Source organism: Neophocaena asiaeorientalis, unplaced genomic scaffold, assembly GCF_003031525.2.
Source record: "Neophocaena asiaeorientalis asiaeorientalis breed wild unplaced genomic scaffold, Neophocaena_asiaeorientalis_V1.1 scaffold496, whole genome shotgun sequence".
Taxonomy (NCBI): domain Eukaryota; kingdom Metazoa; phylum Chordata; class Mammalia; order Artiodactyla; family Phocoenidae; genus Neophocaena; species Neophocaena asiaeorientalis.
The window spans coordinates 2,465,776-2,489,331 of NW_020174375.1; the positions used below are offsets into that span (position 1 = coordinate 2,465,776).

Genomic DNA, 23,556 nt, shown 5'->3' on the forward strand with positions numbered 1-23,556 from the left:
TTAATTAAAAAATTTTTTTTTTTTTTTTTTCTTTTTTTTTTTTTTTTCCTCTGTACTGGGTAGAACAACATACTAAACACTGGTACCAAAGGTGAGTGATGTTTATTTATTTTGTGATTTCATTTGACATGTTCTGCTGCATGTGATAAGCAATAAAACTTCTTGTGAGTTATAAAGTTTGAGAGGTTGTTGAACTGGATGTCACACAGCCGGCAATATTTCCCACTGGTTGGAGCCTGGGTGGAGCCATTCACACCTTTAGCTATACTAGACAACTGGTCCTCTGTGGAAGGAATTCCTGGGGAGACGTTCTCGTTCGTGGCTAATGGGTTCTCCGAGATCCAGGAGGGAGATTTGCGGCTGTCTTCATGCTGAGGATTCTGGGCAATGTTCTCTTGCTGTGGGTTGGCGGCAGGGCGCTCGTCTTGCTTCAGTCCACCATTCACTATGACCATGCCTCGATTTTTGGGCAACAACGGCTGGGAATCTTTCTTCGGCACGGCGCACCCATTGGAAGAAGCCTGGCTTTTGGGAGATTCATTTTCCGCGTTTGTGCTTTGGTCCACGTCAGCGTTATGGATGACAAGAGAACCAGAAACATAATCACTTGGCTTTATTCCATAATAAGGAGAGAGCTGGTCGGCTCCTTTTGCCTTCTTTATTGCTCCAGGGTACAGGCATTGTGGAAGAAACAAATGTTTGTTTTCTTCTTTTGTGGCAATGAGCTGAGCGGCTTCACTGAAGACTTTCAGGCCCTGCAGGGTTGCTAAGTGGGATGAAAATAAGTTTCCGTTGGGGGAAGGCTGCTTCGGATTCCCATTTTTCTCACATTTTATGATGCTTCTCTCATAGCTGACATCGGGGCTGTTTCGTTCGCTTTCTGGATTCGGAAACACTTTGCTGTCGAGCGGAGCCAGGTCATTACGCTGGTGTGCAGTGACCGGGCAGAAATTCTGCTTGTGGGCCAGGTAGTTTTCTACCTTGTTGAAGCTGATCTTGCACACGGTGCACTCGTGGTAGTCCAGCAGCCTTTTGGGAGATGCAGTCGTCCGCTCAGACTGGGATAAACACTTTTTGCTGAGATCTATGGGCACGTCCATCTCTAGGCAGGAAACGCTGGAATGAGTTGTGTCACATTTGGAAACCGGAACACACTTGTTAATCGTGAGGGACGTTTCCAAGTGCTTTGAGACAATTCCTGGAAAGATATCACATCTTGGATGGTAGCACTCTCCCAGCCCTTCCGTGGGTTCTTGAGTGGAGGTACAAGGATTGCTGAGGTTGGCTACGTCGAGAAATCGCTGTTGGACTAGCGGAGGCCTTTGCTCCTGTTCAGGAAGACACATCTCATACATCTTCCTGCGCTTGCGCGTACGCATGGTTCTCTGCACGGCAGGCACTTTGTTGGAAGCTGACCTCTTGAGTGGAGGGTCGTGGCGCGTAGCACAGTAATACTGTTTGTGGACCATGTATGTTTCATGCCGGCTGAAAGTAATGTTGCAAGCTTCACAGGTAGTCTTATTGGGGTCACTTTCCCCATCCACTAAGGGGACACTGGGATTTTTCACATCAACAGGTTTTCCATTAACTTTATCATCATTGCTGTTGGGGGTGGAGAGCTTCTTAGCTTGAATGGAAAAGTCCTTGTCGTGGCCCTTCCCATTTGGCCCAATTAAATCTAAAACAGTGGAAGAATTGATGCAGGGTGTTTGAAGAAGTGGATTCTCAGGATCAACAGAATGAGCGGCTGGATTGAGAAGGTTTATCGAGGTTTGGCCAGTGTTGGGACTCACGGCCTCAGGCATCTTTTCTGAAACACCAGGGAACTCTGGGGACTTGGCCATCTGCTGCCATCGGCTGCTGCAGTAATGTTTTTTGTGTACTAGATAATTATCCAAATTATTGAATGTTATGTTACACTCAAAACAGGTAGCCCCTTTGGGCATCAAGGGGCTGTAAATGACGGGAGGGTAGCTACTACTTCCGTGCCTCAGTCGCCGATGTACCAGTTCAGACATCTTGGCTAAGATCTCTGAAGCCTGAGGGACCATTGTGATATCTTGGGGAAAAGCAAACTGAGATAGAAAGGGTCCCACGGGGAAAGAAGGCCCGATATTAGGCTGAACTGGAGATGAGGCAAGTCTTGGACTAGAGGGCTCAGACTTTATTTTCGTGTAAGAAAAGCTTTGTTTATTTGTTGCAGACTGAATTTCGGGTCTCTGGTTAGTGAGAAAGAGCTGAGTCTTTTTCTCACACTTGTCCAGCTCCGTGTCAGAGCTCGCATCTTTAGTCTGCATGGCCTTTTGGCTCTGGGGGAGTTCACTTCTGGTCAGCGAGTCTGTGGCTGGCTGTAAGCTGTCTTCGGTTCCACTTGGAGAGTGTTCCAAGTCACTTTCTCTGGGCAGTTTGCCGCCAGGGACATGGAGCTCCTGGTGCTGCAATAACTCCCTCTGAGTCTGGAAGCCGAAGTGGCAGTGATTGCATCGGAAGGCAGCTTGAGTGAGATGGGAGAACAGGTGTTGGTGAAAGTTGATCACAGAATCAGCAGTGTAGCTACAGACGGTGCATTTTAGACTAGCACCAGGGGGGAGGAATTCTTCCATTTTCACTCCTGGAGGAACATACAAAATCAGAATACTGAGAACCACACATATTGGTTTTCTAACGATATGAACCGTTACTAATGACCTCATGTGTCCAACACAGCAGAAACGAACTGAAATCTTTCGGAATCTTATTTGTGATAGTAACGTTTTTCTTGTGACGTCCTTCACCATAGATGATGATAATAACAGCCCTTTATGGTTTCCGAGGCACTTTCATGAATATTATTGCATTGTAGTGGGATAGGCATCATTGTTTCAATTTTACAGGTCGGGGAACACATGCAAGGAGGCTAAAGGAATTGATTATGGTAATAAAGCTATTCCGTGATGGAGCCACGACTAAACTCCAGATTTTATAATTTCGAATCCAATAACCTTCTTACCACAGCACTATGCTCTACATTAGGAAGAAGCAGGCATTAGTTAGAGTTGATAGTGATAATCTATGTGCAAATCAAATAAATCTTAGTGCATTTAGTGTACCAGATTAGGTCTTTATTCAAAAGAATCCAAATAGAAACCATTTTCTAAAGTAATTAATAACCTACTAATTTATCTTTGGTACAAATTTAGAATTTTATTCATTGGTTTTGCTGAACATGGCTTATCTCTATCCAGGGCTGATACTGGTACCAGTACATTAATGTAGGCATTTAGGACCGACATCCATGCTGATTGGTCATGGCCTGTTTTTAGTCAGTTATTAAATATTTTGAATATCACCACTGACTGGTGGGTAAGCCTCAATGCAATATTGTGATTTACAAGGAATATGTATTTGGTCATTCTGATGAGTAAAATCTATTTCTCATATATATTTGGTCTTTATCCTTGGTTCCCAGCTCACAGCTTCTAAAACTCTTGGAGTTTCCTGTGATAAGAGTGATAAAGGTGTCTTTGTTATGTTACTGAGGTGACTTTTGGAAAGCCCTTAGGTAACCTAAGGATGGGTGGTTGTTAGGAGAAGCAATCTTGTGATTACACGGGTTGGAACTTTCATTCTTCCCCTCCTCCACTTCTGGGAAGAGGGGCTAGAGATTAAGTTCAATTGCCAATGGCCAATAACTTATTCAATCCTGCCTATGTAATGAAGTCTCCATAAAACCCCCCAAAAAACAGAGTTCAGACAGCATCTCAGTTGGTAAACATGTGGAGATCTGGGGAGAGTGGCAGGCTCTGAGAGCACTTGGAAGCACCTTGCCCGTTCCCCAAACCTAGTCCTATGCATCTCATCCATCTGGCTGTTCCTGAGGTATATCCTTTTATAATAAACCAGTATCTGGTGAACAGATGGGTTTTCTGAGTTCCGGGAGACACTCTAGCAAAGCAGTCAAACCAAGGGGGTGTCTCGGCGACCTCTGATTTATAGCCGACTGGTCAGAAGCACAAAAGACTAAAGTCTGCATTGGGGTGGCAGTGGGGGAGTCACTCTTGTAGGACTGACCCCTTAATCTGGGGAATTTAATGCTCTCCCTACATAGTGTCAGAATTGAGTGGAGTTGCATTGCAAGACACTCAGTTGGTGTCTGAAGAATTACTTGGTCGGGGGGACCCCTTCCCCTATGAATTGGAATCAGGATCTGGATACTTTTACTTACTCAGGTCAACTCTTGTTCCCATTTGTTGGCATATGGTTAAATCAGGCTTGGTTCCTCCTCTCTGCCCTCTAGACTTAAATGAGAATTGTCTTTTATATTTATAAGATGAAAATATGGCAGAGAGATAGAGATAAAAGGGGACTTCTTTTATTTGTCTCCTTTTCTCCTTGGCTAATCCAATACTCATTTTCCTGTTGAGCTGGGAAGATGCCTCTATCTCTATTTTTGATTTGCGCGTGACTTTACACTCACCATGTGAGACAACCAACCTGTTTCTGCTTCCCCTGCTTTATCACCTCATAAAGACAGCTCTTTGTAGGGAGAGGGAAGAGAATAAGTAGAAAGGAAATGGCTTATTTTTATAGGTGCAAAGACAAAAGCTTGCCCTGTACTAGAGCACTGGAGGTTGGAGTTAGTTTTTTTAAACTGAGCACCCCAAGCAAAAACAGCAAAGGAAGTCACCCAGAGGTGACTTACAAGTTTCATACTTTAGGTGCTGAATAACTATGACTCCCAAACCTTGGTTTGCCCTATCCAAGAATGTTCAAAGGAATATCTAAAATTAATATAATTCTGTACATTTGATTCAGTTCAGTTGTTTTTAAAATATAGGAATTAGAATACTATGGATGATACTGACAACAGTTGGGCATACAATTCCAAATAAATGGGAATATTTGCCACCTTGCTCTCAAGAACAGGCTTAAAAAAAAGAAAGAAAAAGAAAAAGAAACTTGTTTTTCAGCATAATTACTTTAGTTGAGAAAAAACTAGAATGATTTAGCCTGTAAACTGAGCACTGTAAGTCGTTAGAAAATAATTCAGACCCAAGTCCTTTGAATAGAGTATACTTGTTTGTGACAAAAGATAATAACCAGCTGGTCCAGCAAGTTTAAGTTTGATTTTATAGATAGATAGAGATGTATGAATGTACGTATATATGTAGCGAAAGAATAGGGTCTCCTGGAGTAGAAGAAGAAACAAGAGAGGCACTCACCACTGTGTGAGTTCATGTGCATTTCTAGAGCTCGGGCATTTGAAAAGCTCTTGGTGCATTGTGGGAAGGGGCACATACTGGAAATCTGAGGAGTGCTGTCTTCGTTTTCCTCTGACACTGGAGCAGTTTCTCTTTGTCTCCCACTGCAATAGTACATCAAATGGGCTTGCAGATTCCGCTCACTCCGATACCAGATGCCACAGGACTTGCAAGGGAATATATCCTCTGCAGGCAGAAACACAGGGACACGTTAGCTGCTGCCCACTTGGAGCCAACCATGGGTAAAGCAGCATTTGGTTCAGTTTTCCTCAGAGTCTGCTCCCAGGTTATGAATTAGGCAATCAGACAGGGGCTAGTGCAGTCTTGGGTGTTGTTCCACAGTACAGAACTATTTTTAAAGAAATGTTCCACTTAATGCGGTTTACCTTCCCACAGACTCTTCAGAAAGTGGTACTCTAGGAGAATCCCAACATAAAGCAAAAGAGATTAATCCTAAATTGTTTATATTGCATTTATAGTTTAGAAAAATAGGCATTTATAAATAGCAAAGTGAATTGGTTTATCTGCTTGATTAAAAGGTAAGGGATCTAATTAATGGCTGAACTAAAGTTAGCTTTGATGCCAACTCCTGACATCATTGGTCCATTTAATAAATTAATTACAGAGTACCTCCTTAGTGCCAGATCTATGCTGAGTTGGGTGTAAAACAAAATGAGAGACCAAACAGCTGTTGTTAAGGAGCTTAGATCTCCTGGGGCTGGTTAACAAGTGGTTCGTTTGTTCATTACATTAGAATGTGATGACCACACACAGTGATGGAGGTACTTGAAGAAGTCAGAGAAGGATTTAGAGGGAAGATGATGACATGCCTTAGCTGCCTTGTGAAGGATGAAATTAAGCTAGTCAGGTGGAGAAGAGGATTGTGTCCTCCTAATCAAGGGATCAGCTATGGGAGCCTGAGAGTGACTGGGTGGAGGCTGGGAGGCTATTCTGTAATCTCAGGCAAGGGGCTGGGAGAGATGAGGTTGTAGAAGTCAGGGACAGACTACCAAAGGCCCTGTCAGCTTTTTTAAGTTTAGATTTCTATCTCAATGGTTATGGAAAATGACTGAATCATTTCAAGCAATAGACAGAATCAGCTATGATATAATCCTAACAGTGGAGTTTTGAAGGTAGTGAATTTGGAAGGAAGACTTATGACTGGTAGGAGACAACTGCAGTAATCTAAGTGAAATATGACAGAATTTAAATTGTAGCTAATAGTCATGTACTATTTGTTAAGTCATGCTATAATATGTATGATATGTATTTCTCATGTATTCATTCATGGAAAATTTCTCTCTCTGTCTTCCCCTCATTCATTAATAGGTGAAGAATGTGAGGTTGAGTAACTTGCCATTATCATGCAACTGGGTGAACTGGGATTGGAAAACCCTGGTGTAAACACTCTTCCATAATGCCTCAATGAAAGGGGGACAGAGAGAAGAAAAGTTATACTGAGGAAGCAGAACTGACTGGAAGTGATGACCACTATTTTGCAATTAGATGTTAGAGCAGAAGGTAAGCTTTCTCCTTGGTGCCTAGACTTCTTGTTGGCATTTCTGTGTTAAGGGATGTTTTCATTCATCTCTACAGGGAATAGAGGACAGATGGGTGATGAATTCAGGCTGGGGCACATATGGAGTGACTAAATCTGACACTGCATTGTGCAAATTTGGCACTTTTGTAGTGCCTCTGATCAGAGGGATGGCAGATAACACTGTAAACTGGGATTAATCCAGGCACACCGGGGCATATGGTCACAGTAGATATGTGGGAGTGGCTATTTCTGTGAGAAAGAGACAGGAACATTGCAAAGAGGGCAAGAGAGGTCTGAAACTCGCCAGAAACAGCTGGACTTGTGATTTATAAACTGTTAATGTATAGTGAGTTGGAAGACATGATAGCGAAGGAGTTGGCTCAGGAGATCCTGCTGAAGGAGAGAAGGAGAAAAGTAAGGACCAAATTCTAGCGAATGAGAAGTAAGGACAGCAGGTACAATACAGAATTTTAAAATACAATTTAATTACAAAATTATATACTACTGCTGTTTATTATTTAGCCCCTCCCACCCAAGTTTTAGTTACATTTATACTTTTCAGAGGCCCAGTGTATAGTAAAGGGTTTATTTTTCAGGATGACTTTAACTGATTAACTAATTTAAGAATGAGAACAAAGCCTGTATGCATCTATGGTGATATATTTGGGATTAATAGTTATCTTGCTATAGAAAGCAAACAGAGTATTCCTTCAAATATAACTAGACTTAACATTCACACACTGGAGTGTCACAATAATATAAGATACTCCTAGAATAGGTGGTAACAAAATCATTTTGCCTCAGTTTCAAGTTGGGTCCATGTTATTTCAAGTTCCTCACTATTCAAATCAAACTAAAGATTCAGTAAACAAAACAACTCCATTTACATTAAGGAAATTCAGAAATAGTAGCTTGGGTTGTGTACACTGAATCCACTGGTTGCATGCAGAGTAATTCCAGATACACCTGAGAAGTTCTTCATTCTAAAGGATGCTGTTAAAGCAAGAACATAATTACTGTTGAATATATATGTATGTACATATGGATACATATATAATATCAAGACATGATTGTCGTCTCTAGACTTCTGCATCATTCAAGGTCTCGGGGATTTTCAAGGACATTTTTGACTCAATGCAATGTTTCACTTGCCACTGGCTTTAGAATCTATTCTCCTCTTAAGATGTACTCACGTGTTCTCACAGAGGTAGATAAAAGCAGAGCAGAGTCTAGCATTCTGATCTTGGGACTCCTAGATCACTGATTTTATGTCAAGAAAATACAAACTAAGTTCAGTAGTCCTTTTAACAAACTATAATCACAAAGGTATATTTGCCAGGGCACATTTTAAAATTCTCCATATAAAATATTCTAAGATTATACGTATTTTTCTTTCTCTTCTCTTTATTTTTTTTTTTACATTAGCTGATGTCTTGATTTATCCAGCCTACATTTCCCCTTCATTAGTGTATCTAATCAAATTTGATTTTGTGTCCTTTTTCTTATTTTATGTTTTAACTCTATGGCCCCTAATACCAAAACTATTCTACCATAGAGCAACAATGAAAGCTGTTGGACCTCTTATAGCTAAATCGTCTTGAATGTTGTTTAGTTTAGAATGTCAGATTTTTCTGTGTGACATTCAGGAATCCAACCTGAAATGAATGAATTGAAGTTATTCCTTTTATACTCCCACGAGAAGCGAGCACGAACACACACACACACACACACACACACACACACTTAAAACTGGAGAGAATATAAAATAAAATCATAACACTGGAGAAAAAAGTCTGTCCCTGGTTGCCTGTCAGTAGACATTATTTTTTTCTCTCCCATAAATACCCATCACCACTACAAAGCTATTGTACTGGGCTATTGCACTCAGCACTTACTATTGACAATAGCTGTAGGCAAAATAGAAGCCATGGCAGCTTGCTGAGGGAGCAGCTGAATTGAGTCCAGCAGGCGCGCCGGGTACATCCCTTCTGTAAGAGTCATCTGACTGGCAGCTTGTAGCCTTGAGTCAAAATCCACCACAAAGGCAATTAGCTCTTCACCCTCAGAGATGGCCTTCGTAGTCGTGCACCAAAGCTGACCCCCTATTAAGAAGAAAAAAGAAAAAGAATTGACGTAGAATGCTCTAGCCTGCTGTACATTGGATTGATGTCAATAGGACCTTCTCATGTTTTTCACATCAGTTTCTACTGTGGTGCAGTGTTTGATCAAGACAACGGCTGTCCTCCTCTTCCCTTTGTTAACCTAAAACAATAAAACTGCCAGTTACTTTACCAGCGACACAAGTTTAATAGCAAGGAGCTGCAACTCAGGACAGGCAGCTATGGTCAACCACATGAAAGTCTGGTGAAACACAAGAGAGGAAACTCTTATAGAGAAGGGGAGGTTGGGTGGGGCCATTATAAACAAAAAGCTCACTGGAGGAAATTGAAAGTTCCAAATATAGTGGCTTTTCATTGGCTGAGTTGTTACATTCTTTCATTGGCTGAGCTGTTGTCAGACAAGGAGAAATGCTTTCTTCCTTCAGCTGAGCGGTATTAAGTAGTGTCACTTCCTGATGGAGATGCAAAGTCCATCTCTTCCTGTTGGGATCTACACTGAAGTCAAGTAGTACATGCCAGCTCCCCCTTCTGACTTCCCTACTCCATTTTAGTGCTGTTTCCCTTTATTAATTTTCGTACCTGCCTATGTGGAAAATTGTATTCCTTGCATCAAATGAACTGTTCAGTGACCAACAGTAGGAGAAGATTAATAACCAAGTGTAGACATAATCTGTAGAGAGTTTTGTCAACTGTTTGCCTTCCAGCGCTTGACTTAATCATCAACCATGTTATTTATTACATGTTATACTGCCTAAGAACAAGCATGGTAGGGATACAACCACAAAATTTATTTCAGGTGAGGCTTTGAAGTTACTCTTTACGTGCTCTTTCTGTACCTTATGGAAATAAGAAGTTATTTCTTTTTCTCTCTCTTCCCCAGATACTGGGGAATATATATATATGTGTGTGTGTATATACACACATATATATATGTGTATATACATATATGTGTATATATATGAATGTGTATATACATATATGTGTATATATATGAATGATACCTAAAACTACAAAGCAAGTAAACATAGTTCCTAAAATTTAGAACATTAAAGTGAAATTCCAGTTAGCTTTACTCTCCTTATAAGTCTGCTGCCATTTATTTTGGGGGGGTGGGGGGTGAGCACCGAGTGATCTTTCCTTATATAATATTTCTCATAATGCAGCTTCTTTATCTCCTTTTACCCTGATTGAACTTCCTGAAAAGGAGATATGCCAAAGAGCCTTTTCAGAAAGGCTTATTTAAATAAAGATTTGTTTAAATGAAAAGAACCCTCTCTTCAAACACTAAGATAGACTCTGGCTTGGTGCTTCGAATGATCGCGTGTGGTGCATTAAAAAGAAAATTAACTATGCAAGTACATCTTCTAATGTATTGGAATGCGATAGTGAATGCTCATTTATTTAACATGTTTAGACAGGCAAAGCACTTATATTTTGTTATCTACACTCTCAGGCCTAGATATGTATCCTGTACAGTTATGCCTGAAGTAATATGGCATACTTGATATGTTATAAAGCTTTTTTTCCTCATTGTGTATATACTGCAAGGCTATATATATTGTACTCATTAAGCAAGCAAAAATTGTACCCATTCTGATAAGTAATATTGCTGTTTATCTTTCAGCATAACTGCCTTTTCAACCGCACTTCATTTTTTTCCACCCTGAAAGAGATCATAGTTTTTAAACAACTTGTGGTAAAACGCTGGTGGAAAAGATAACAACAGCATATGATAGGGCAGAGTTTGCCTAGAAGATTCAGGACATCGTTTTAGAGAAACCTGGGACAGTTAATTAAACCAGCTGATTAAATTTCAGAGGTAAGCAGACAAGACACCATCCACGACAGTAAATGTCTGTGAAAAAATAAAGCTAAAATTACAGACCTCGAATTCATATGAAAGTTTCCAAGGAAAACACAAATATGCTAAAAGACTAGAAAACAACCATTTTTCACTTTCACTTTAATATATCTGAAAGCATACACGTTTCCCAAAGTTGAAAACAGATTCACCTTGGCATTGATGACTTCTTTACAAATATAGAAGCTAAGCGGCATCATCGCGGAATCTGATGAGCATTGAAAAGCGCTAAGTGATGCTATTTCTGCTGGTGATGCTTCTTCCCCCTGGAAGGCTTCTGCATTTGGCTGTTCGGCCTTCTCTGATGTGCATACAGATCTAAACTACTTACAGCTATAGACAAGGTAATCATTTGCACCTTATCTTTCCTCTGGGACAAGGTTTATCAAGTGAGTCTGTGTAATAGAGAGGTGGGGAGGGCAGAGGCAGGCACTGCAGTTCAGGTTTAGTTCCTCGCCTGGTTTTTTAGAGTCACTGGATTTCAGCGTTGAACTGAATAACTTATATTACTGGTAACAGTTTTCCATTTTTTGATAAACTTACATGGTTGGTAAATCCAGCTATGGCTGTGTTTTACAAAAGGAAAGTTTTGGATTCAGGTACCCGGGAGAAATCGATATTTTAGAGAGGGTAGCACTCGGCTAATCTTTATCACAGCAGTGAGGTCAACAGCAGGATGACTCCGAATACTTGGGCTCAGACTTTGAACCAAAAAGATCCAATCAATAAATAAAATTCACAAAATATTAAGTGAAAATTAAAGCAAGTAAAACATGGGCTTCCGTGGTGGCGCAGTGGTTAAGAATCCGCCTGCCAGTGCAGGGGACGTGGGTTTGAGCCCTGGTCTGGGAAGATCCCACATGCCGTGGAGCAACTAAGCCCATGTGCCACAACTACTGAGCCTGCGCTCTAGGGCCCACGAGCCACAACTACTGAAGCCCGCACGCCTAGAACCCGTGCTCTGCAATGAGAAGCCACCGCGATGAGAAGCCAACGTACCACAACGAAGAGTAGCCCCCGCTCTCTGCGACTAGAGAAAGCCCGCACGCAGCAACAAAGACCCAACACAGCCAAAAATAAATTTATTTTTTAAAATAAATAAATAAAAAATAAAGCAAAAAATGATTTTTCTACATTATTAAGCAGCCTGGCAGTAGTAACACATATCTGTTTTCAGAAGCCACCGCGATGAGAAGCCCACGTACCACAACGAAGAGTAGCCCCCGCTCTCTGCGACTAGAGAAAGCCCGCACGCAGCAACAAAGACCCAACACAGCCAAAAATAAATTTATTTTTTAAAATAAATAAATAAAAAATAAAGCAAAAAATGATTTTTCTACATTATTAAGCAGCCTGGCAGTAGTAACACATATCTGTTTTCAGATGTTCCATATTTTATTATCTTTATCATTTTATCTCACTTTACGGTTTCGTCAGAGCATATCCTTTTAAAAGGCTGAATCAGACTGAAAATGTACTGTGCAGGTCTGATGAAGAAGTCAATTGTCTTAGGATTTAGTTTTTCAAGTCGTTCATTCATCGGCTATTCATTGGTGTGCCAGCCTGCGTGCTATGGTTTCATGCACAACTTCACATACAAGCTGAATGCACACATATAAACAGACAAATTATAATACCACACGGTGGTGCCATCCCCTAGGACTAAAGAAATGTGAGAGGGGTGAGTGACTGAGACTTCTTGGAGGAGTCAGGCAAGCCATCCAATGTGACATTTTTATTGACTCAAGAAGAGTAGAAGTAAAGTAGCAGAAATATGTGTAGGGAGGACCTGGCAGGTACATCGTTACTGGCAGATACAGGAGCATGCGTGTGAGTGCAGGATTATGGAAGAGGCTGCCTGGCCCTCGGAGGCCAGCAAACCTAGAGCTTGGGGTCTGAGGGAGAAAGAGGTGGATTATGGGCAATGGTGTGCCAGAGCCAGCCTGTTCTGGATCACAGGGCAGAATGTTCAGTTGTCAGGAATCCTGTGTGCTGGTTGATGTCACGTTGGTAACCTGAAATCAGCTATGGTGAGAGTTGTAGCATTTGCTGTCAGAAACTGTCAAGCACTACAAATCAGGGCTTCCTCCCACAGGAAGTTTAGAGCAGGGTGAGAGTTTTGATGTAACATAAAAACAGTTGTGTCCAGCTCATGGTGGAGTGATGGCATATATATTTATTTGAGTGAATGAATGATCTGAGCTTCCCCCCCGCCGCACCGCCCCCGCCAATATATAGATCTCAGGGTCTTGAGGAGAGTAAACTGAAGGGGTAGGAAATGTTATCTCGAGGGCTATTAGGAGGCTGTTGTACCAGTTCAGTTGTGAGAAGTGTAAACTGTAGGGGAGAAAAGGGCCAGATTCAAGAGACATAGCTGACAGAGGACTGGGGTGATTTCCTGAGATGCGTAAAAGAAACTCTTGAAAATGACACAGAGGTTTCTGGTTTGCAAAACCAGCTGATGGTAGTTCCATTAACAAGGCAGTAAAGCTGGTATATTACCAAGTGGTATTATACGGACAGTAACAGATAATTGGTATTAATTAGGAATAATTTCTTTGGGTCCGATAGGCTAGGGGGTTTATGTATTTCATCTATTTTAATCCTATCAATCATTCTGTGAGGTGAGTGATAGTTTCCTCATTTAAGAGTTGAGGAAATTGAATCTTGGAGAAGTTAGCTAACGTGCCCAAAGCTATACACATAGCAGAATCACTGGCGGAATCATGATTTAGACTATCCAACTCCAAAGCCCAAGTGTGCATGTGTGTTTTATGTATGTGTATGTATATGCATGGGAGTACTGAATTTGGGAGTACTGAATTTGGCTTTGAAAATGTAGAGTCTGAGGTACCTGAGAGGCTTTTTGGTGGGTGTATCCAGGAGGCAGTTGAACCTTGGAGGAGAATAAGGCTGGAGAAAAAAAAATATTTTGGAAGTCATCAACACATTCTAAATAGCTGTGGATGCTCTTTGCATTGATGTGGTAATGCAGGAAGACTACAGCATGAAAAGAGAAAGAACAAAGATTGAAACTTGGAGAATCTCAACATTTAAGATGTGGGTAGAGGAGATGCAATCATTTAAAGACATAGGAAACATATACTTGGAAAGGTTAGAGGGGAACCAAGAGAATGGTACCGTAAAAGTCAAGGATTGGTTCTTGGAAACAGCTTGGCTGAGTTCTTTTGATGTGAATTTAGAGCATACAACTTGAGGGAGTCATTTATAGGGAGAGACATCCCAAGTATTATAACATAGTTTCAATTACTGATTCAAAAAAAATATTCTAAATGTGGCTGCTAGTGACGATGTAATCCCCTCTGGAGGAAGTACACCGGCCCCAGGCTGCTGGGATGCAAATCTTGGCTGTGCCGCTTGCTAACTGTGTGACTTTGAACTTATCACCTAAGCATTCTATCAGTTTCCTCAGCCTTGAAAATGGGGATGGTGATAGTAGTATTGAACTCATGGTATTATCATGAGGATTAAATAAGCAAATATATGTGTGAAAGCTTCAGAACAGCACCTGCCATAGTAAGTGCTATATAACTGTGAACCATTATCCTTTTGGTTTGGTCTGGTTGGGGCTATATTTCTCATTTCTCACTGCCCTGCTAAGTCGAAGAAAAGAAATCTCACCAGATAGAAAACATAAACCTACAAATTCAATGAGCACATGTATCTATGCTTCACTGGAGAGAGCTAACTCATTTTGGAAAAATGATTAAGGCTGCATCATTTGTGGATCACATACCGATCTTGACCAGTTAGAAACAGAAAAGGTTTCTAGCAATCTACATGGGGCTGAGGAGACAGGAGAAGCAATTTCTTACCCTACCATTTTTAGAGCTAGGGTAAACACAGCCAACTCTAATTTACAATTCAATGGAAGGTAGTAGTCTTCACCTTGATTAAGAAGCAATCTGAGTGCATGAAAATGATAAATCATGTTGATATTTAGCTTTTTTGGTGTCTTCACTGATTGACCTCACGTTCAATGGAAACAAATCACAGGGTATTACATTTGGCTTTAAAATGAGAGCACCACTATCAAAAAAAAACAACAACAAACAAATCAAAAAACAAACAACCCCCCCCCAACCAAAAACACGCAAAGAAAACAAACCCAAAAGCCCAAACAAACAAACAAAACCATGAGAAAACAAGGACTGGCAAGGATGTAGAGAAGTTAGAACCCTTGTGCACTGCTGGGGAGAGGATAAAATGGTAGTGTCACTGTGGAAAACAGCATGAGGGTTCCTCAAAAAATTAAAAACAGAATTACCTATGATCCAGCAATTCCACTTCTGGGTATATGCTCAAAAGAATTGAAAGCAGAGAGTCTCAAAGGGATATTTGCACACCCATGTTCAGAGCAGCATTATTAAAAACACCTAAAACATGGAAGCAACCCAGCTGTCCACTGAGAGAAGAATGGATAAGCAAAATGTGGTGTACGCACACACATACACACACAATGGAATATATATATGTATATATATATACACACACAGTAGAATATATGTGTGTATATATATGTGTGTATATATATATATATATAATGGAATATTTTACAGCCTTAAAAAAAAGGAAAAAAAAAGGAAAAAAAAAAGAAAGGAAATTCTGACAATACTACAACATAGATGAACTCTGAGGACCTTATTATAAGTGAAATAAACCAGTCACAAAAAGACAAATACTGTATGATTCCACTTACATGAAGTACTCAGGGTATTCAAAGTCACAGAGACAGAAAGTAGGATGGTGGTTGCCAGGGGCTAAGGGCAGGGGGGAGTGGGGAGTTATTGTTTAATGGGTATAGAGTTTCAGTTTTGCAAGATGCAAAGAGTTCTGGAGATGGATGGTGGTAATGGTTGCACAATAATGTTAATGTACTTAATGCCACTGAACTGTATACTTAAAAATGGTTAATACATTTTGTTATATATACACATATATATATACACATATATATATACACACATATATATACACACATATATACATATATATACACACATATATATACACATATATATACACACATATATACACACACATATACACACATATATATACACATGTATATACACATATACACATATATATACACATATATACACACATATATATACACACATATATACACATATATATACACACATATATATACACATATATATATACACACATATATATAAATATATACATATATATATATATATATATACGCACCACAATATAAAAGTTGGAAAAAAATGAGACTATTATTTTTTTTTCACTGAAAAACATTCACTAGAATATTTGTACAAGTTTTTAGTTATAGCTAAGGACAGGAATATAACTTTTATTAAGTGCTTTTCATATGAGATGGATTAAAAAAAAACAGTTGAGGTCTTCTCTCAGTTTTCCTAACGAAGTTACTTTAACAAAGTAATACTTGAAAACTAAGATTTTAGAGGAATGAAGCTGCCGCTGAGATGGAGTCTACTTTCTTTGACCACATTAACTATTTTCGCTTGAATGAATGAATTTTTCGCACAGTAATTCAAGAGCCAATGATCTTTGTCTAAGGGATTATATGCTAATAATGAAGCACTGCTGGCACCCCAAATCACTGAAAATTTATTTGTCCTCAGTGGAAAGATTAACTAGAAAAAGCGTTTGCCTTGTGGGTGAGAAACTTTAGTTCTAGTGCTGACTTGATGATTGGTTACTGTGTGAACTTGGAGAACTGCTTTACCTACATCATATAACATGACAACCTTAGGCTAGATACCACTAGATTATTATCATCAAGTTGTGAGCAACTTTTTTGCTTCTGTGACCAAAGTGCTAATAATAGGAATAACCTCAGATTTATTAAGCACCTACTATCTGCTCTGCACTGACACTGTGCTAAGAGCTTTGCATCCATTATCTTAATATCTCCCAAGAAAGCAGTGAGGTGGCTTTTATTTGTTCCCTTTTACTGTGAGATCATGAAGCTGGAAGTGTACATAAACTGTTCAAGATCACACAGCTAGAGTGGACTTGGAGGAAGAGGAGATATGGGAGATGGGATATGAACAAAGCAGTTTGGCTCTAGATTCTGAATGAAAAACCCAGTGTCCCAAGTCACAGTGCCATCTGATGTTCACTAAGTAAATGCCTTGGTACCTTACCTTGATTACTCAGTTTGAGTAATTAGCACTGCTATCTCTCTGAACCAGAAATGACATGTAGCTGTCCAGTTTTCCCAGCACCACTTATTGAAGAGGCTGTCTTTGCTCCATTGTATATTCTGGTCTCCTTTTTCATAGATTAGGTGATCAGAGGTGCATGGGTTTATCTCTGGGCTTTCTATCCTGTTCCATTGATCTATATTTCTGTTTTTGTGCCAGTACCATACTGTCTTGATGTCTGTAGCCCTGTAGTATAGTCTGAAGTCAAGAAGCCTAATTCCTCCAGCTCTGTTTTTTTCCCTCAAGATTGCTTTTGCTATTCGAGATCTTTTGTGTTTCCCTGAAAACTGTAAACTTTTTTGTTTTTAGTTCTGTGAAAAATGCCATTGGTAATTTGATAGGGATTGCATTGAATCTGTAGATTGCTGTAGTCATTTTTACAATATTGATTCTTCCAATTCAAGAACATGGTATATCTCTCCATCTGTTTGTGTCATCTTTGATTTCTTTCATCAGTATGGTTCACTTTATGAAACAGTGTTAAGAAGATTTACACAGTGATAAGACATAGCTTTAAAATGCATAGCCACAATGTGGAGAATAATGTAAATCTTTGTGGTGTGGAAGTAATGTCAGGTTATCTTCTAACATGACTAATAGCTTACACTTAGAAAGCACTTACTATGTGCCAAGTACTATTCTAAACGTTCCACACCTATTAAATATGGATGTAGCATTTGCCCAAGTTTAGCTGGACACTAAAAGGGTATCACAATTCTTTATAACCATGACTGCACAGTAGATTCACCTGGGAGCTTTTTTTTTAAATTAATTAATTTTATTTTTGGCTGTGTTGGGTCTTCACTGCTGCGAGCGAGCTTTCTCTAGTTGCGGTGAGCAGGCTTCTCATCGCAATGGCTTCTCTTGTCGCAGAGCACGGGCTCTAGGCGCACGGGCTTCAGTAGTCGTGGCTCACAGGCTCTAGAGCACAGGCTCAGCAGTTGTAGCACACGGGCTTAGTTGCTCCGCGGCATGTGGGATCTTCCTGGACCAGGGCTTGAACCCATGTCCCCTGCATTGGCAGGTGGATTCTTAACCACTGCACCACCAGGGAAGCCCACACCTGGGAGCTATTAATCAACGCTGCTTTCTGGGTCCTACCCTGGATCAGTCAAATCAAAATCACTGGGAGTGAAGTTTGGGCTTCACTGTTTTTTAGAAGCTCCCCGAAAGGCTTCATATGCCTCTAGAGTTAAGGATCATTGGCATAAGGGTAAACTATCTGTAGTTTGTATAGGGTAGAGAGAGTGAAACTCTATGAACAAAAAGGTCTCTTTTGATAATCAAATATTTCATAGACTTGTTCAAACAATTCAGTAGAGAGATGTCCACTCCGAAACTCAGAAAATGACAACTGAAAATAGCTTTGAATAATATTTGAAGAATGTGGGCATGATGAGTGAAAAGGTGTAGAAAGGTGGGTAAAGGATGTAATGACTTAGCATCATCCTTCAACTGAATAAACCAGTTAGGAATTTAGTAAATTTGTGAATTGTATTTGGTTTTACAATGTTTAATTCTTTATTATTTTGAAGGTGTGTAACTTATTATTAGAAATGAACAATAACATTTCAAAAAACTGTGAAAGATCATATTGTATAAACCAGAGCAAAAAAAAAAAAAAAATCAAATTTCTACTGCATGGGCATGAAGTCTTTATCAAATGACATCAGGCACTGAAGCAGCTATCTGATACCTTCCTCAAGTCTACCAAATGGAAAGGTTATTTTAGGATTCTCTCTTTGCCTCTTGTGCTGCAAACATAGTCACTCTCCCCAGGCTCCACATCCACACACCACTCCCTTCACGTATAAAGGGCAAATACATTCAAGGTTCCATAGAAAGTAATAACCTCAAAGACCTTGACGTTCTTGAAAAAACATGTACTTGCTGTTCTAAGTAATGTTTATGATCAAAGTTCTTGTACAAACAGATATGGTTCCTAACAGGAAGCTTATAAATTTTTCTCATAATTGCTGTCAAAACTGCAGTGAAGTGTAGTACAAGTTTTGATAATAAAGAATAAAGTCACAGTTCAAAGTTGATTATATTTTGGAAATTCACGCTCCTCTTACTAGAAGCGGTAGCCTTAAGTATCTCCCCATCCTGCCAAATTTTTCACTTGCACTTTTTATTATTTATGAAATCAGTGTCTGTACAATGTCATGCAGACCTCTGCTGATAAACTCTAATTAAGATTAAGACAAGCCTTTTGGAAAGGATCCCATCATTAGCAAACATGATAAACACAAAAATACTCCCTACTTGTCAACCAGGAGCAATTCAGTAACCTAACAGTATTATCTGTTGCTAGGTTACAGAGCTGACAAAGCTTCAATTATATTGTTCGACCATACCTATAGAGTTCTGTATAAGCAAAATGTATCCAGTATGAAAGCATTTAACTTCATCCATGCTATCTGCAATTCATGCTTCCTTACAATGGTAAAAATCAGGTTAATAATTACATAGCACGCTGAAAAATCTTCTCCATGTGTTACGTCTATACATGTTTCTTTCTAATTTATCTGTGTGATTGATAGACGCTTGCTTTGTAAAAATAAGGAAATACAAGCAACGTGAAGCTGTAAACCTTGAGCACGACTACATCTGGGCTCATCAAGATACGGACCTAAGCTTAGCATAAAGATATACAGCAAATTGAACCAATTAAATCACATTTAGATTTTGTATTACTCTGCCTCAATATGTACAAGGATAAAGAGCCTCAAGCGAATAGATAGGGATACCAGTTTGAAAGTTTAAGCTCAAAAAAAAAAAAAAAAACCAAACCCATACACACTCACCTAACAATACAAAAGGAAATAGGTGGTTTCCAATACTAATTTATTCTAATGGCTTTTCTAAGGATATTTTAAAAGTTGAAGTTAGTAACTTTTACTACATAGCATTAAGTCATTAAGTCTTATTTCTCTTCATTAGACTGGGGACACTAGGGGGAAAAAAATCAATGAAAACAGCCTCTAAAAATACAGATATTTGACAGGGGAAAAACAAAGAAAAAAGCCATGTGTGTAAAAAGAGAAAGTCTATGTGAATCAGACCTTTGAGATTTTTACCATGCGTGATTTTTTTGGTGTGATTTTCATGGAAATTTGGAGAAAAGTTAACTACTTATAAATGAACCAGCATTTTTAAGTAGCTTTGGCATAAAATGTTATATACTAAATTGTTAACAGCAGATTGATTTCTTAAGATGGACAGTGATATTTCTGCATTAATCTAAAAGTCTATTTCCTTCACATGTGTAAAATACAAGAAGATGGTCAGTTGATCAGAGCTCAATTAATAAAGATTACATATTGGTCTATAGAGTAAACCATGATATCTCTTAGGCACACTAAGGTGATTTAAAGCCGTTCTCTGGGGGAATAAATGGGCTGTTTAACACATACACACACACACACTCACTCACACTCATACACACAGACATTGTTTCTGCAGTTGGAGGAAACAAGAATACTTACTTGTTCTGTCATTAACTTCTTTTTTTTTTTTTTAACCTAAATAATTTGAAAATCCAACATCATGCCCACTTATGAAATTTAGTTTCCTCACAACTGGGAAGGGATTGGGCAAAATAATTCCCTAAAAGCTAAATAATTGTCCCATTGCAACATCGCAGGTGATACTACCTAGATCTCAGGGTGGGGATGTTCACACAGTACCTATATCTATATGTAGCCACATTGTTTAATAGCAATTTTATAATGAATTCCAATCCAATACTGTTGAAATTCTTGACAGTGGAGTAGTGCAAGGAACAGAACTTATAAATTATGTGTGCCCCTTCTTTGCAAACCGCTGTGGAGGTTTCTTTGTGCATTGGCAAATACAGTAGGAATATGAGGTATTGTGTGGGTCCTCCTGCACAGCACCTGATAAAAGAATAAAGAGCTGTGACATATTCTTAAAACAATAGAGGAATTAAAGGGAAACAATGGGCCAGCTGCTTCATTAATACAATCAAAAGGGAGCCCAGCACAGAGGAGTCCAGATAATTAAGCACTACTCTTTTAGACCTCCTTTCTAGAATAAAATTGCTTTAAAATGTATTAACTACTTCATAGTTGTTAGAGAGATCTCTGCACTTGTTTACTTAGAGTTGATTAATGCTTTTCTTCCGTATGCAGCAACATGCCAACTCATAGTTTACAACAGTTTTTGAATAAAATAGAGTGAGAATAATTGATAAAGATCTGCACAATACACAGCAATAAATCAAAAGCATTTTACAAAAGGTCTTTCCTGTTTTTAAATAATCTTTAACATTTTTCATTTGTACATATAGGCAATGCAGGGCATTTTGGGGCATTTAACTTTCCCATGCTGGCTTTCCTGACATCTTTTTATAGAACATCCTAGCAGTTCCTGGGAGAAGGAGGAAAAAAAATCAGACTTGACCAGCAACTTTAGAGTGTGCCTTTGGTTTTTTCAGCCAAAGAAGAGAATGGATTTAAAAAATTCTTCGCCTTTTCCAGTCAAGAGGGATGGACGCATGGCAGAATTACTTGCCGAATGCACTATTCATCCTTCATTAACTTGATTATAGAAAACAAAAAAGCAACTTTTTATGCTCTTTATGTTAAATCACAGTTTACAATTTAAGATATCAAGGTTTTTCATTCTTCATCTCTTCTGTAGGCAGCCTTTCCTCTGATGTCAACAGAACGTTTAATTGCTTAAGAACTGGAAAATTGGGAACTGAATACGGTGTGCTGAATGTTGACGTGAGAATAAAACACCACACTCTGTTTTTCTCCCAAATATTTTTAAGTAGGCTTATGTCAACCCAACATTAAAATTACAAACTTTACTGAATCATGTGGTCAGTCTAAATAAGATTTACTCTATTCTGATGCTTTTAGGAACTTAATTGAGAAACTCAGAATTAGAAAGAAGTCAGAGAGATAAGTGAATAGACATACTTAACCATATTTCTGAGATTAAGAGAAGAAAGATTTTGCTTTTACACATATGATACATGTGATTTAAAATTTATCAGCTGGAGTCATATTTCCAAAGACTTTCCTGTATTACGTCAATATTTTAGAGGATATGGAATATCTAATTCCAGCTATGAAACCTGGCTTCTGACTTCAGGAGTTCGTGTCCAATTAGCTTGATAAGTTTTGTTTGCAAACCAGGAAATAAAAACATATAAATTAATAGTAGGTGCAAACAAAAATGACTATTTTAGGAGCTATTATATATGATTATTTATATATATAATAAATATTTTTATTTTGATTAAGCTCAAAATTTACTTTGTTAGAGTGAAAGTAAATTAGAAAGACATGAATTGTTTATTGGCTTATGATCAAGTGAATCTTTTCAAGGATATATATTTGAACATCTCAGGTTTTTAAACTGTGTCCTTACGGCAATGCAAAAAAAAACTAATAAATATTGATAATGCTTTATTGCAAAAATGCTAAACTGAAAGCACCCTCTTTCAGCAAGTATTTTGTAAACGAGCTTAAGAACGTCATCTGTAAATTGTCATTTTAAATATTATATGCTGTATTATTTAGCATAAATTCAACAGATAACATTGGTCTGAGCAGAACTCAGACTAAAGAAACATGAACACCCTCATTAATCCCAAGGAGTTATCTGTGTGACAAATAGGAAATACTATCATCCCATTTTATAGACAAGGAAATCAAAGCCAGCCCGGTTAAACCAGTGCGTTTTCTAAACTCCCCTCCTATCACAGAGGGCCTTCCCAGGCCCAAACCTGTAACCGGTCCCCACCAGTTCCTTTAGCTCATGGTGTGTATTCTCCCCACAGAACTTATATTTTTTCTGTAAGAAAAATGTCTCCACTGAGATACTTTCCTTTCCCATTTAAGAGGCATGTGAAGCTCCTTTCAGAAAAGTAAACAGTGTCCCCGTGCTCAGTTCCAGATGTCTGCTGAAGTGTAGGTGCAGAAAGTTTTGCCCTGTGAATAAGAAGGCATCCAGCACTGCCTGGAAAGTCTGCTGAACTGATGTGTTGATGGTCATGAAACTCAGGTATCCTATCTAAGGTTTAGGCAAATAGATAGGATGCTTTTATGGGATTTCAACAGGAAAACGTTTGCTCATGGCGTCTCTTCAGCATCCGTGGGGTTTGTGCTCTAGGCTAAGGTGGGCTGCGCCCTGGTTTTGCAGGAGCTCGCCGTGCTGCCGTGAGGTAGCCCATCAGACTGTCTGGCTGCCTGACCATCATGACTTTAAATGACTAGCCCAGAGGTGACATTTCACCCCAAAGGCGATCTGTCAAGATTCCCACTGCTGCTGATAAACTGATTACAAAGCTGCTTATAAACAAAAGCATGTATCAGTTAATAATTTGCAATAAACTGATGTAACTCCCAGCTGAGCCCCTAACTGTAATTGTCTTTACCATCTGTCTATGAAAACACCATTCTTCATCAGCAATCAGGAGCAGAAGGGAGGAAATCTCCACCAAGATACACAACGTGCAAGTTTCTGAATAACCTGAGCGCGTTCCTCACTTTATGACTCCTGTGCTGGGTATGCTGAATTTTCCTGCTTGCCT

The 23,556-nt window shown here is 39.1% G+C and overlaps 1 protein-coding gene across 1 annotated transcript in view; it reads right to left on the reverse strand.

The window, feature by feature from the left end:
- Nucleotides 1-49: 49 nt before the first annotated feature.
- The window catches only part of ZFPM2 (zinc finger protein, FOG family member 2), a 360,181-nt gene continuing 336,674 nt past the window's right edge, over nt 50-23,556 (reverse strand). The window contains exons 6-8 of the mRNA XM_024756326.1: nt 8,676-8,882; nt 5,202-5,426; nt 50-2,611 (exon numbers count right to left, since the gene is read on the reverse strand). Of these exons, the coding sequence (XP_024612094.1) occupies nt 120-2,611; nt 5,202-5,426; nt 8,676-8,882 (2,924 nt within the window). The 3' untranslated portion in view covers nt 50-119. The remainder of the gene's footprint in view (nt 2,612-5,201; nt 5,427-8,675; nt 8,883-23,556) is intronic.